Genomic DNA, 15850 nt, shown 5'->3' with positions numbered 1-15850 from the left:
ACTCCTCACCACGATCGATGGAGGTCCACTCCGTTTCGAGAAAAGGAATAAAAATCCAGCGCGAGGTACACGACGCGCACGTGTGCCACTGTTGGCCCGAGTCGGACGGCGATCGCCTCCCAGCTGTGGCCTGTGAGCCGGACCCGCCCGCCAGCTCCCGCCGTATCCGGGCTACGACGTGCTCATGGTCCACGGACGATTTTCTCTGTAGAGCGAGCCAGGCCATGGACGCCTCGAGCCAGCTCCCTATATAACGGAGGAGGGTGCGCGCGGCACATAGGCAACCATTCATCCCATTGGCCGCAGTGTCCAGCGGGTGGGAGGCAGCAGGGAGAATTCATGGGTAAGCGCCAGGTTCTCCCCGCTCTCCTCCTCGCCCTCCTGGCGCTCGCGTCCAGCGGCGGCGGCGCCCATGCCTCGGCGGGCGGCGGTGCCCACCCGGCTACGCCGGTGAAGGCGCCGTTTAGCAGGCACAGCTTCCCCAAGGGGTTCGTCTTCGGCACCGGCTCCGCCGCCTACCAGGTCCGTGCATGCGCTCCAGCCACGTACCGATGGTAGATGCATTACCACGTGCTTACTCATCGGCAATGGCTTGCGTGCAGTACGAAGGCGCCGTCAAGGAAGGTGGCCGGGGGCCGACGGTGTGGGACAAGTTCGCCCATACTCCAGGTACACGCTCTGACCGATCGATCTTCACCATTGCGGCTTCCTCCCATATACGTACTCCTGATGAACCAAGTCATGGAGAAGCAGTGCTAGTTAGGCTCAAATATTCTCTCTTCTCCAAAGACAGACATCAGTTTTAAGCTTGAGATTATCAGTCAGTAAAAAAGTAAAAACCGTATGGTTGTTGCACGGCAGGCAAGATTGCAGACGGTGGCAACGGAGACGTGGCGCTAGACTTTTACCATCGGTACAAGGTGAGCTACTGTCCTGTTCATGCGGCAGCGTAGAGCGTTCGACATTAATTTTCGAAAATAATTAACCTGGCTCCGATCCGTGATTACAGGAGGATCTGAAGTTGGTGGTGGACATGAACATGGATGCCTTCCGGTTCTCCATCGCGTGGAGCAGGATCCTGCCAAGTACGTGCCAGATTACGAGAGAAAAAACACTCCAATTATATTTGCCTTCAGGCAACTTATCAATTTTATAATTCCGCAAAAAAGAAAACTTATCAACTTAATTATCATCTCTCTGTCTGGTTTACTACTCGCAGCTGGTTCACTAAGTGGAGGAGTGAACAAAGAGGGGATTGCATTTTACAACAGACTTATCAATGAGGTCATAGCTAAAGGTCTCTCTCTCTCTCTCTCTCTCTTATTGGCTTAAAATAATTTGTTGTACTATACCTTACACTGTTTTTCACCAAGAAATTAACTGTTTTCCCTTCTTCCACATGGTAGGGTTGAAGCCATATGTGACACTGCACCACTGGGACACACCCCTGGGGCTAGAGGACAAATACGGTGGCTTCCTCAGTGAAAAGATTGTGTAAGTGACGCAGTCAAATCACAGGACATCTCCTTTAAACAGTTTCAATAGTAACATGTGCCATAACATCAATCAACTTTATAAACAATCCCTTCCCGCAAAATACGAAAAAAAAACTTTTATTAACAGTTCCTAGTCGTACAGAATGACATAAAGCCTGAGTTTCCAAAAAGAACAAGTAGTAGTACAAAATTGCTGGAGAGATACCAACCAGCAGAAAGTTTGTGCAGAATAATACCGCCGGTAAACGCTCTGGTTAAGATCCGTGCTGAGTCAAACGAGGCCTGAACGAACAGTCTGATCCTGATATAAGTGATAACATTAACAATTTCGCCGTGAGCGTAACGTGCAGTGAAGATGGGCCATGCATGCATGCATGCATGAAGCATGAGCATCTCAATCGAATCCAATTGAATTATTAATCGAAGAACGGATGATGCATGGCGCAGGAAGGACTACGTGGACTTCAGCGACGTGTGCTACAACGAGTTCGGCGACCGGGTGAAGCACTGGACGACGTTCAACGAGCCATGGACGTACAGCACGTACGGCTACGCCACCGGCGTGTTCGCGCCAGGGCGGTGCTCGCCGCACGTCTCCAAGTCATGCGGCGCCGGCGACTCGGCCCGGGAGCCCTACATAGTGACGCACAACATCCTGCTGGCCCACGCCGCCACCGTCGATCTGTACCGGCGCAAGTACCAGAAGGCGCAGGGCGGCGAGGTGGGCATCACGCTGGTGTGCCACTGGTACCTCCCCTACACCAACTCCACCGCCGACAAGGACGCCGCCAAGCGCCGGGTGGAGTTCATGCTGGGGTGGTTCATGGACCCCATCGTGCACGGCGACTACCCGGCGTCCATGAGGAGCTGGCTCGGCGCCCGGCTGCCGAGCTTCACCCCGAAGCAGAAGGCGGCGCTCAGGGGCTCCTACGACTTCTTCGGCCTCAACTACTACACCACCTACTACGCCATCGCCACGCCCGCCCCGGCCAACGCGCTCCTCCGAGGCTCCTACGACGCCGACAACCGCTCCAACGTCACCGGCTTCCGCAACGGCAGGGCCCTCGGCCCGCAGGCCTACACCGAGTTCCTCTTCGTCTACCCGCCGGGCATCCACGAGCTCATGCTCTACGCCAAGCGCAGGTACGGCAACCCGGCCGTCTACGTCATGGAGAACGGCATCGACGAGGGCAACAACAGCTCGCTGCCCATCAGGGAGGCGCTCAAGGACCCCGCCAGGATCAACTACCACTACAAGCACCTCCTCTTCCTCAACCTCGCAATCAAGCAGAAGGTGAACATCAAGGGCTACTTCTCGTGGACGTTCATGGACTGCTTCGAGTGGGGCGACGGGTACAAGGACCGCTTCGGCCTCATCTACGTCGACCGCAACACGCTCAAGCGCTACCCCAAGGAATCCAGCAAATGGATGGGCAGATTCCTCAAGAAATGATCCATGATCCATCTGCATGCGCGCATGGCTGGTCTTAGCTCAGGTGGCGTTCGTTTTTAGTATCTGCATATGCTGCGTGCGTGCATGATTTGTGTGTTGTGAGTTTGAGTCACGGTGACAGTGTCGGCGTTATTAACAGTACTTGAAGATGTTTAGTGCTGTTAATTTTAATTTTAATTTTATTTATGCGGGGGGTGTTGAGCATGAGTCATGGCTGTGAATAAGCGTCTGCCGCATTTGGCCGTTGATCGTCCGAAGAAATAAAAAAAAAATGAGATTGAGGATTGTTGTTCCCCAGCCAGCACTCGTAGACTCGTGGTTGTTTCTAAGACTTTGATCATATTGTTCATAATTTCTAAATATAATGAGCTTTTTTAGTGGTATGAAACATTTTTCTAAATAGCGCCAGCATTGTTTTAGACTGTACAAACATTTTACTAACGAAAAGCAGAAACATATTTTTCAATATTATGGAACATTTTTCTGAATTACACATGCATTTTTTACATTGTACAAACATTTTCAAAAAACTCCATGATTATATTTTTGAAATGCCTGAACATTTCTTAAATTTCATGAACATTTTTCTGAATGCTATCAACTTTTTTCTGAAGTTGCACAAACATTTTATTTACACTGCATAAACATTTTTTAAATGTGACATTAATGTTTTTTAAGTAAATCAAAATTGAAAATATATTTATTTAGAGGTAAATTTAATTAAAAAATAAATGTATGTATTTAAATAAATTTTAGAATATCTAAAAAATAGATACACAAAGTAAAAACAAGAAAAGGAAAAAATGGGACCAAACGAATAACAAGTAAAGGTAACGTACCGGTACTGGGCCTACCACTAACAAGTTCCCTTGACAAGGCAAAGTACCGTCTCGTAGTAAGGGCATGCAGAATTGAGCATGAGTCATGGCTGTGAATAAGCGTTTGCCGCATTTGGCCGTTGATCGTCCGAAGAAATAAAAAACGGATTTGCTATTTTACAGCTGAGTGTTTTGCAATTCGTTGTCATTCAAATCCTTATCCGTCCGTTCTTGCACGGAGATTCGTGCTGGTTTTTGTTTTTGTTCGGTCTCGTTTCTTGGCCCGGTTTTGTTGCCGGGCGCGGTTTTCTTCTGCCCGTTACCGCCGCCCCACGGCCCGGCTCCCATTCTGGTTGCTCTGTTTCGATAAGGCCGAGGGCGAGCTCGAGTGGCGCAACAGATGAGGCGCTTCGTCCCCGGCCAATATCTTTCAATGTAATTTGTCCTAGCCTTACAGTGTAGTTTATCCAATATCTTTCCCGCTGTGTTGTTGAGTGAATTTTACTGTGTTATTTGAGTGTAATCCATCTCATTATTACAGTGCAGTTTGTCCTGGACTTACAGTGTACTTTCACCTAATATTCCAGTGTGGAAATTACTGTGGATTTATAGTGTAATTTGAATGTAGTTGCAGTTTAATTTGTCCCAACTTTACAGTGCAATTTTGTCCCCAGACTTACCCTAATTTTTCCAGTGTGTCATAGTGCAATTACATATCCCAATTTCCAGTGCATTTTGTCCCAGACTTACTGTGTAATTTTACCTAATTTTTCCAGTGTGAATTGTCATAGTGTAATTACAGTTGATTTATAGTGTAATTTGAATGTCAGTTGCAGTGTAATTTTTATCCCAAGTTTACAGTGCAAGTTTGTCCCGAGACTTACAGTGTATTTTACCTTATTTTTCCAGTGTGTCATAATGTAATTATAGTGTAGTTTATCCCAATTTACAGTGCAATTTGTCACAGACTTACAGTGTAATTCACCTAATTTTTCCACTGTAAATTGTCATAGTGTAATTACAGTGGATTTATAGTGTAATTCAAATATAGTTACAGTGTAATGTCCCAACTTTACATTGTACTTTACCCAATAATCCCAGTGTGATTTGTCATAGGATTTGAGTGGATTTTTACTGTGTAATTTAGGCCAGTTTGCACAGTAATTTTGTCTAGATTTTCAGTGTAATTAAATCCAGTTTAGCTAGTTTTCACTGTACTTTGCTTGGATCAGTACTGTAGGGCTTTCGAATGTTTCCTGCAGCATAAGTTTTGTTAGCTTTTACTTTTCTATGTATTTTAAACATCTTCCGGAAGTTTTAGCAACTGTATCTCACATTAAGTATGAGTTCTTCCTATGATAGTCTCAGTAGATCCTCTTCAGTTACTGCCCTCATCATGCTCCTCTCATGACACATTTGAAGAGAAGAATGTCAGTGTTAGCGTAATCATGAGCAGCCAAGCCGTTTAGAAATAGATGATAGTGTTTGCAACGTCTATCTGCTTGTTTTGTAATTTGTATTTTATTTTTTGCACTGGCTTGTGCTCTCTACTTACTAGGAACTTACAATGTATTTATCTCAGTTTTTAATTACTGTAGTTTGAATTATAAAATTTCTAGTTGCTTACACTGGAAGTTCCTAGTTGAATTCACTGGGATTTTCTATTTGCAGTGGGATTGTACACTAGAATTTCATAGGTGCTTACACTGTAATAAAACTTGTAAGTACATGCATTTAAAAAACTTGAGTACACTGAAATTTTCAAGTTACCAATAGTAGTATGTACACTGGAAATTACCAGCTAGTTACACTGCAATTTACTGGGATTTACAGTAGTATTCACACTAGTTTTTACACTGTGATGTACACTGGCATTTACATGGATTTTAAAAATGTAAGTACACTGGAAATTACAAGTGACCTACAGTAGTTTTTATACTGGAAATTACCATCAACTTACACTGGAATTTACTGTAACACTTGATTTTACGTCAGGATGTACACTGGAATTTACATTGGGATTTACACTGGAAATTCAGAAGTGCTGTATTTCCATGTTAATTTACATTGTAAATATTCTTGTAAGTTTTCTGAAAACTAAACTGTATTTTCCATTGAACAATTTCAGCATTTCAGTGTAATTTCCATGTTGATGTCAATGTAATTGATCACAAAAATTATGGGATTTGCCCAGAAATACAGTTGATGTTGATCTATCTCTTGTAGATGAAGAAAATTCCTCCTGATTTGTTCTTGTGACAGGTGAAGAGAGAAGATGGTGAGCAGTTGGGATAATTGTTGAATTCCCTCCGATGTTCTTCCTTCTTGTTCCTCGTCAGGTACATCCTCTTCTCCCAAACCCTTCTGATTTATGCTTGATCTCCTTTCTTCTCCTCCCCCCTCGCCCATGGCCGCCTCCATCTTCCCCCTTCTGATTTGCTGTTTTGTGTTGTTAGGTGAGATCTGTTGAGTGGTTGGTGGGAGGGGTTTGGCCCTTTTCATGCGTTGCAAGCTGGGCACGTACTGTGTGGTCCTGAAGATCAAGGGAGTTGGTTCCTGAATTTTTTGGAGTGGCTAGTTGTCCAGCGAACCGGGTCAGATCTTTTCCCTGACCCGTTTTGGCGTCCCATTTTGTGCTGTCGACAGGTGTCAACTGTTCATTTGTCAGAAAATATGAATGTTGTCGAATTGAAAAACAGTCAAATGTCAAATAGACAGTCCCAAAAATGAGATTGAGGATTGTTGTTCCCCAGCTAGCACTCGTAGACTCGTGGTTGTTTCTAAGACTTTGATCATATTGTTCATAATTTCTAAATATAATGAGCTTTTTTAGTGGTATGAAACATTTTTCTAAATAGCGCCAGCATTGTTTTAGACTGTACAAACATTTTACTAACGAAAAGCAGAAACATATTTTTCAATATTATGGAACATTTTTCTGAATTACACATGCATTTTTTACATTGTACAAACATTTTCAAAAAACTCCATGATTATATTTTTGAAATGCCTGAACATTTCTTAAATTTCATGAACATTTTTCCGAATGCTATCAACTTTTTTCTGAAGTTGCACAAACATTTTATTTACACTGCATAAACATTTTTTAAATGTGACATTAATGTTTTTTAAGTAAATCAAAATTGAAAATATATTTATTTAGAGGTAAATTTAATTAAAAAATAAATGTATGTATTTAAATAAATTTTAGAATATCTAAAAAATAGATACACAAAGTAAAAACAAGAAAAGGAAAAAAACGGACCAAACGAATAACAAGTAAAGATAACGTACCGGTATTGGGCCTACCACTAACAAGTTTCCTTGACGAGGCAAACTACCGTCTCGTAGTAAGGGCATGTACATTGGTTTAGACGACTGCCGTCCGTACCATGTGTCCATGTCATCTACTAATTGGAATGTAGACGGCATGTACAACAAGGATCTCTTTCCAGCCGTCTGTAGAAGAAAACGTCAACTGCTTTTGGTAGGAAAGAAATAAAAAAAGATCATGATATTTGGCACACGTGTGCCATATAGCTAAAACTGCCACACCTTTTCCCTTTCATCTAATTACATGTATGATTGCATTAGGATGAATCATCCTCTTTCCACATGCATTCTTTTCTCTAATTACATGCATGCACTAGAGGACAAAAAAAGCTGATATCATCATAGATTCTTCTTATTTTGAAAATTCAAAATATTTTGTAGCTCAAACCGTCGATCCGATGCCAAAACCATTTTCACATAAAACATTCGTTGCGGCGAGATCTGCGGAACTAGATCCCATGTTGTTATGTTCCGACGACTTTTTTTCAGGTCAAAAGTTACCACTCCCCGGTTACATAAGTTACCACGTCTGTGATATGCAATTTATCGTGCTATTTTCACGTAAGTTATCGGGGGCATAAATAAGATTCTCTCACCTTCTTCACATGCACATGCATGTATGTACCGGAAGACAAAAAAGCCGATGTCATCCTAAATTCTTCTTATTCTGAAAATTCAAAATGTTTTATGACTCAAACTGTCGATCTGATGCAAAAAATCATTTTCACATAAAATAGTCATCATGATGAAGTCTTCGAAACTAGATCTCATGTTATGTTTTCTTATCTTTTTTCGGGTCAAAAATTACCACGTCTGGGCTACATGAGTTACTATGTTTGTGGTATGTTAGTTATCATGCTATTTCCACATAAGATATTGGGGTTATATTTTTCAACAAATTTCCCCTCTTGGTCAAAAATTTACGTAAGTTATCAGATATAAGGTTCGTATATTACCGTGCTATTTTGACATAAGTTACCGGGGTTATGTTTTTCAACAACTTTTTCCTTGGTCAAATTCGCTGAAGTGTTTGTATGGAAGTTATCGGGTATGCGGTTTGTATATTACCGTGCTATTTTCGCATAAGTTACCGAGGTATGTTTTCAACATTTTTTCCTATGGTCAAAGTTATCGCGGTTTGTGTATGTAAGTTATTGGGTATGCGGCTTGTATATTACCATGTTGTTTTCACATAAGTTATTGGGCTTATGTTTTTTTTTCCTTTGGTCAATGTTACTACGGTGTTTGCATGTAAGTTATCAGATCCGTGGGGTGTACATTACCATACTATTTACACATAAGTTATCGATGGATATGTTTTTCAATTTCCTCAAGACAAAAGTTACCATGGTGTTTTTATGTAAGTTATTGGTTACGCGGTGCTTATATTACCATGTTATTTACACAGAAATTACCCGGTGTAAATTTGAGAAACTTTGTTTCTAGGTCAAAAAGTTATCATGATGTTTGTAGGTAAGTTATTAGGTACGCGGTGCTTAAAATATCATGCTATTTAAGCAAAATTTACTGGAGTTATGTTTCAATATCTTTTTTCCCACGGTTCAAAAAAGTTACCGTAGTGTTTTGGATGTAAGTTATCAGGTGAGTGATGCGTATATTATCATGTATTTACAAAGAAATTGTCAAGGGTAAGTTTCAACAAAAAAAATAGCTCGGGTCCAAATTACCATGATGTTTTCATCTATGATGCATATATTATCATGCTATTTACACAAAGTTATCGGGGTATCTTTTGAAGAAATTTCTTTCTCATGGTTAAAGTTACCATTTTGTTTTTACCTAATTTATTAGGTCTATGGTCTGTCTATTGCCATGCATTTTACACAAAAATTATAGGGGGAATCTTTTCAACAATTTTCTTCCCATGGTCAAAGTTACAAGATCTAGTCACAAAATATGACATACCAAAGCGTTGATTCATCAGATCAAATCTTTGCTTTGCAGATACACTTGAGAATATATTCAACAACATGAATGTTGCCCGGTGAAGAAAGACCAAACACTAGACTTGAGCATCAAAGACCGTTTCAGTTTCAGTTCCAAGATATCACAGGAGAGCACAAAAAGTTTGAGAACTCAACCAGATTTCTCCTTTCACTTGTCACATCTCACACACAGGACATGCCAAAGACACGCCAGGTTACGATGTAAGTTCCTCGTCCAACTGTACTGTACCATCTACCACCAAGAACGCATAGATAGATGGAGATTCAGTTGAGGCAAACAACACTTGAAGATTCAGTTGGAGCTGTTCCTCGCTGCCTACAAAAATAAACTTCAGTTCAGGCACAAACAAAGATTCTTCATGCTTTAGAATGATTCAAACTCAGAAATTTCAAGAAGGGCGCCTCGGCAATACACCTTTCAGTATCTCTGAATTTGAAGAAGTGGAAAGTCACATCCCAAAGTCTGAATTTAATCAACTAAGGTAGATGCAATTCAGTTCACACAAAAAACAAAAAAGTTTCAGACTTTAAACTCTTCTCCTTTTTCTTCAGAATTCGGCCATCTTCACTTCTCACATTCTACAAGCTCACGACACCAAGCAACACATACATTCGACCCAACAGTCAACAAGACTCCGATGACACGACACTAACTGACCCAACTGTTTATCTTCTTCTCTAGAAATGATAATTTAGTTGACCTCCTCTATCTTGCTCTCCTTAGCGCCCTCCTCCTCGGCATCGTCAGCCTCCTACTTGTAGGCAGACATTGTGGGAACGGACGAACTGCAGGTGATCAATCCGGTCCGATTTACGCATACCATGACAATAGACAAGATGAGCAGCTTGAGAAACATTGACTATCAATAAAAACGGAGACTTGATTTTCGCTAGATAGTAGACAGGAGAAGCAGCAGCACCAAAGATGCTCCTACACTTGGTAATCAACACTTATTTCTCCTGTTCCTTCATGTACAGTGAGTAGTTCTTGCGAGTTAGAGGCCTTGTCAGGGAACCCAAGCTCGAGCAACACATCATTGGCCGCAGAGAAGAGGAAGACGCAACCTAGGGGATCCTCCATGGCGAGTACTTGGTGCCGTCCTCGTAGGGCAGCGAGGCCTGGGCCGCTGCGTGCGCGCCGTCCTCGAGCGCACCACCGCCGCGAAGAGGAACTGCTCGGACACACTGGCCGCCGTTTGGTCATGACATGCCTTGCAGGGGCGGCCGCCCACTGCCCCCGTCCGGCGCCTACTCCGCCATGACGTCGCAGATCCCCGTCTGCTGCTCCTGCTTCTGCGGCTAGACGGCGGGGAGAGCCTCGGCCCATGGATCTGGCGAAGGTAGCCTGTACTCTTTTTTTTACCCGAACAGCCTCCAGCTCACAGGCATGGCGAGCGAGTCCCATCGAACCGGTACGCTGAACTCACTAGGCGGTGGCAGTCTCTGTAAATATGTCACAACTCTATCTTCCACATTTGGAGCAATCAGGTGGCGAGATCACGACCACACGATCTAAAAATGAACGGCATCAAAACAGTTTGATCGTTTTGCAGAAAAACTCACGTGTGCCAGATACATATTCCGATAAAAAAACGTCTGATTGGGTTTCTATAGCACGTAATCTACACTGCTTTGGTAGGAGAAACTGCAAATTACAGCCACCTGGGCGTACAACGGCGAACAGGCTGTCGATAGCTAGCGATTTTCATGGATATCGATCATCTGCCAAATTGCAGACAACCATCTTCTCTCTCCTCATTTTTTTCCACCTCATTAAATATCTAATGTGGCAGTTCTTATAGACAGCTGAGTCAACATCGTTGTACATGCCCTAAGTAGCCACGCCTGTAAGGGTCACCTCAATGGGAGAGAACTGCGCGCCGTTTCGGCTTGGCCCAAAGAACAAGAGGTGTGCTTTGAATGGTGTCGTCAAAGGGGCTTCTCTGCCCGTCGGGGCTATATCCCGCCTGTATCGAGGGAACCTTCAAGTCTCACTTCTGATGAGTGGATCCAGTGGGCAGACCCAATACTGTAGGTTCTAGCTCCCACCAACGTTTTTGGGAAGCTTCTATGGATCTATTTGGTCCGGGTTTAGAAGCTTCCATGTGTTTCTTTTTCTCCTTTTCTATGTGTTTTGGTTCCCATTGTTTTTTTAATATTTTTTTGTCAAGCCATGCCTACTTTTTTCAATGCATGTTGTACATTTTTTGTATACATGCGTAATTTTTTATATTTATTGAACATTTTTCAAATACATTATAAACATTTTCCAAATACATGTTTGAACATTTTCTTAAACAAATGTTTAACATTTTTCAAATACATATTGAATATGTTTTTGGATAGGATGGAACATCATTTTTTATGTTATATGAACATTTTTTACATTTTAGAAATATTTTTTAAAATGTCACAACAATATTTTTTAATGTGCGATCTTTTCTAATGTCACATTTTTTTAAAACTTACGCTAATTATTTGGGATTGCATAAACATTTTTTCACGATCTTTTTTCCTAGATTATATAAACATATTTTCTAAATGACATAAACATTTTTTTTGAAGTTGCACACAGATTTTTTTATACTTCATCAACATTTTTAATACATATGATAAACATTTTTAAAAGTTTAACTATAATATTTTTCCATTGAGAACCATAATTAATAATAATAAATAAATAAAAACAGACGAAGGAAGCAAGCTAGTGGGTTGGCATACTACCGACTCCCTGTAGGCAAGAGGAGCAACTGTCTCGCATTTATAGACTAAAAAAAGGCTATTGTCTCGCATAAAGCCGCGCCTCACGCTGCCTTCTTTCAGTCTTTCTGTTGTTTTTTGTTTTTTGTTTTGAGAAGAGCCTTCTTTATGTTTTCCTTTTTTGAGATCAGCCTTCTTTCTGCTGGTAACTTTTTTTTTGAGGGATCTTTCTGTTGGTAACTTGGTTAACGTACACTCGGCCACATCCCTACTACAAGCGCCCGCTCGCTTCTTCTTCACTGCATCATCACTGGGCCAGCCCAGTCGAGGTACAGCCGAGTTGCTTCGCGGCCCACCACACAGGCCGTGCCCACCTCGAACGTCGACGTTTTCCGTGCCATCCACGTTCGATGAACCTGGGCAGAAGTCCACGTTCGATGAACCTGCCCTTTCACGAGTTCAAAAAAAAAAAAGACCCTGCCCTTTCACGGCACCCGGCCGATCAGTGCCACGAACGACCAAATAACGAACGAGCGAGCCAGCGAGCAGCAGCAAAACATTCCGACACACAGCAGCCTCTCTAATCACACCGTCTTTTCGCCGCAAGTTCGGCTGTTTGCGTTGATGAGGTCAATTACCCATCTAATCACTCCATAATAACCCATGTCAACACTTCCCACGTCCTATTTCCGTCATCAGGAACTTACGAGGTTGACGGGAGCCCGTTCGTGCTGCTGCTGTTGCTCTCCACCCAGCGCCGAGCGAGCGGCCTCGTCGTTGTCGTGGCGCTGCGTGCGTGGGCAGTGCAAGTGCTCTCGCCCGGCGGCTCGGCACAGCCGTACGTGCTCTAAAAGGTAGTGAGAGGGAGAGGGGAAAGCGATAGGATGGTTGAATTCCGTGGAGGCTAGAGCTCCCGCGGCTGTTTTACTACTGCTACTGGCTTTTTAGGTGCAACCGCGAGGCAGCATCGATCATGGCTGACCGCGGGGACGGGATCCTTCTGCGGAGACACAGAACGCCGCCGTCTCTGTGGCCACGGAAGCAGAGATGCCCGTGTCGTGCTAGAGACCATCTCCAACCGAACCTCCTGCTCCGCTCTCATATGTCCCGTGGGCAGCTCGCACAATGGCCGAACCCTTTAAACTCTCCTCATATGTGAGACCCAGCTCACATGTGGGGTGAATTTAAATTTGCCGGATGCATCTGCCAAGTTGAAGCTGACAGGCCGGACCTGCCCTAAATTTCTGCAAACAATCACCAACCCTTGCCTGACCTGCCCTTTTTCTCTCCTCCATCTCGTTCACGCCGCCCCCTGCCTAGCTCCGCCGCCGTCCCTAAACCATATGGCCGCCACCACGGCCCCAAACCGTTTCTGGCCGTCCTTGTTGCGCCCTACACTTCGCCTACCATTTGTTCGACAAAATGTCTGAGCTATCCTTTTATATTCTTTTGCTCATTTGTAGACAAACAATGAATTTATCAGATAATGATTTTGAGTACAAGAAGCTCGATGACTATATATTCAAAGTTCATCGATTCATCAGATTCAGACATCGATAATGACAAAAATGCTGACACGGTGATGAATATGAGCATTCGGAAAGAAATGAAGAAGAAAGACGAGTATATTCTCTACTTGAAGGGTTTGATAAGGGGTAGGTTATTTATTGCCCGAGATAGGATAAGTGGTGCAAGGAGTCCTTGCAATGACTACTTCAAACCCAACCCGATATTTCAGGAGTTTTTTTTTCTCGACATCGCTTCAGAATGAGCACCCTTTTTTTGCGGATTTGTGGGAGGTACAAATGCATATGATTGCTAAGGAAGAATTCATGCGGACAATTGTCCTCTACTCTACAAAAATGCAAGGTTGCTCTAAGGATACTTGCATATTGTAAAGCTGCAGATGTTGTTGATGAGTACGTCAGGATGGGGAGAGCACATACATGACACCATGGTGAAATGTGTTGGGACTGGAGTAATTGAGAGAAACAAATGTTTAGGATACACATTTTTTTATTGGAAATTGGAGCAACAAGAGGTTTTTCAGGGTTCAATTGGTTGCATGCATTGCCAAAAGAAAAACTGCCTTGTCAGGTTTGCACAAACACTACCAAGATCACACCAAAGAGACCATTATAATACTTGAAGTGGTGGCATCAAAGTACTTGTGAGTTTGGCATATCAGGTTCTCACGACATCAATGTAATTTCGCTGTTCAAAAGACTTTGTGATGGGGATGTTTCAGTGTTACACCATCAACAAGCATTACTATAATATGGGGTATTGCTTGACCAATGGTATCTATCCTTGGTGGACGACGTTTGTGAAGACTATACCTGATCCCCAAGGTAACAAATGACATCTCTTTGCACAAATGCAAGAAGATGCCAGGAAGGATGTGAAAATGTTTTCTAGAGTACTCCAATCTTGTTGGGGTATTATTCATGGAGCTGCAATGATATGGAATGTAATCTTGTGCAACATGATTGTGAGGGATGAGGGCGAAGGGGCAACCCACACACATGCTTTTATGAAGTTCGGAGTACATGCCTGCCTCTCGAAATAAGATGCGCAACATTTTGTGAACTTTTTAATGATTCATCGATAACTTCGAGATACACAGGCGCACTGGCAAACTACTAAGTGTAACATATGTGGATTCACACGAAAAATCATTGAATTTTATGTTTGAATTATGCACATTGAATTTTATGTTTGAATTATGCACTCTGAATAAACTTTACGTTTGAACTATGCATTTATCTCTTGGAATAAGTATTATTTGTGTGTTATACTTTGTTATGTGTATTCTTATCGTTCATTGATCGGCATACATGTGTTTGCATGGATTTGACTTTAAAAATTGTGGATGTGGTTGCAGGGGGGGACATGTACGGGATGGTCGGCTCCTGCCCACAGTCAGCGTTCATATGGGGGGGGGGGGTATTTTCCTAGGTTGATTAGAGATGATCTTACCTTGCTAGTCGAGAATTATGTTCATGTTTTCGTCTTGATTGCGGAGAATAGACAGTTCCCCACAAACTCTCTCACCAAATATTGTTAAGGGGAATACAAGTTTTGTAGACCTTAGATGATGAAATTTGACTTGCACAACTGATCGGTGTCACAAAAAATGCTGAAGTCTTGCTAAATTTATGATAAACAGAATATGCTCACGTGGCTTATTCAAAATCATAAAACATGGTTTCACAAAAATACCCTCTTGGAAATATTATTCATGATCATGCAGTAATTCAACCACGAGTATTTTATACACAAACTCTATTCACCGGGATCTCTTCCGTTCGTCCATATACCACGGTGACACCATGAGATCTTTGAGCGCTACCGACTATTTTCACTCACAGAGGTTTGTGCTCTCTTTTTAATGCTCTATTTCTCTCACAAAGGGAGCAAGTTCTTGGATAAGCCACATGATAAGTGAGTTTGGTGTGCAATTCAGTTGTACAATTGTCATGTTTTCTTGCCTGACCATAGACTAGAAGCTCTATTTCTGCATGTCATTTTCGTAACAAAGGGCAACATTGATGTTTCATCAGAAAAAAGGAATTTAAGCTTACCGTTGACCCCACCAAAATTTTAGCTCAAACTCCACCAGCAAAACAATAATCTTTTCTCCTTTTACTATTATCAGATATTTTTGTATATTTTTATATGAACTACGTATGAATTAAAATGAGTGAACAAACACACTAAAATGTGTCTACATGCATCTAATTCAGAAAACAAGTTATGTAGAATGTCAAAACAAAAGGAGTACCTCATATAATCAAGTCTTACTCCCTCCGTAAAGAAATATAAGAACGTTTAGACAAACGCTTTTATATTTCTGTACGGAGGGAGTACATGTTAAGTGAATAAAACAAGTCTGAACATTTTGGTCTGTACTAGATACAGAAAATAGTTTTTGGGTGTTATTAAACAACGCCTTGGCTGTGGCACACATTGGAGAGAGGCCACAAGGCAGTTCACACGGTGAGCAGGAGCAGAGGATCCGATGAAATACACGAGCGGAGGAGGTCCCGTCCCGTGTTTGTTTGCTCTGTTCCTCCTCGCGCT

At 42.5% G+C, this 15850-nt stretch overlaps 1 protein-coding gene across 1 annotated transcript; it reads left to right on the top strand.

The window, feature by feature from the left end:
* Positions 1-266: 266 nt before the first annotated feature.
* LOC125509768 (beta-glucosidase 30-like) lies at positions 267-3250 on the top strand. Its single transcript, XM_048674801.1, has 7 exons — positions 267-522; positions 603-669; positions 862-920; positions 1010-1085; positions 1220-1297; positions 1407-1494; positions 1944-3250. Exons 1-7 carry the CDS (start codon positions 340-342, stop codon positions 2947-2949), a joined length of 1557 nt encoding a protein of 518 aa, XP_048530758.1. The 5' UTR covers positions 267-339; the 3' UTR covers positions 2950-3250.
* The last annotated feature ends 12600 nt before the right edge of the window (positions 3251-15850 follow it).

Source organism: Triticum urartu, chromosome 5 (genome assembly GCF_003073215.2).
Source record: "Triticum urartu cultivar G1812 chromosome 5, Tu2.1, whole genome shotgun sequence".
NCBI lineage: Eukaryota > Viridiplantae > Streptophyta > Magnoliopsida > Poales > Poaceae > Triticum > Triticum urartu.
Note: the sequence above shows the minus strand (reverse complement) of the source record. Positions and strands in the feature narration are given on the sequence as shown.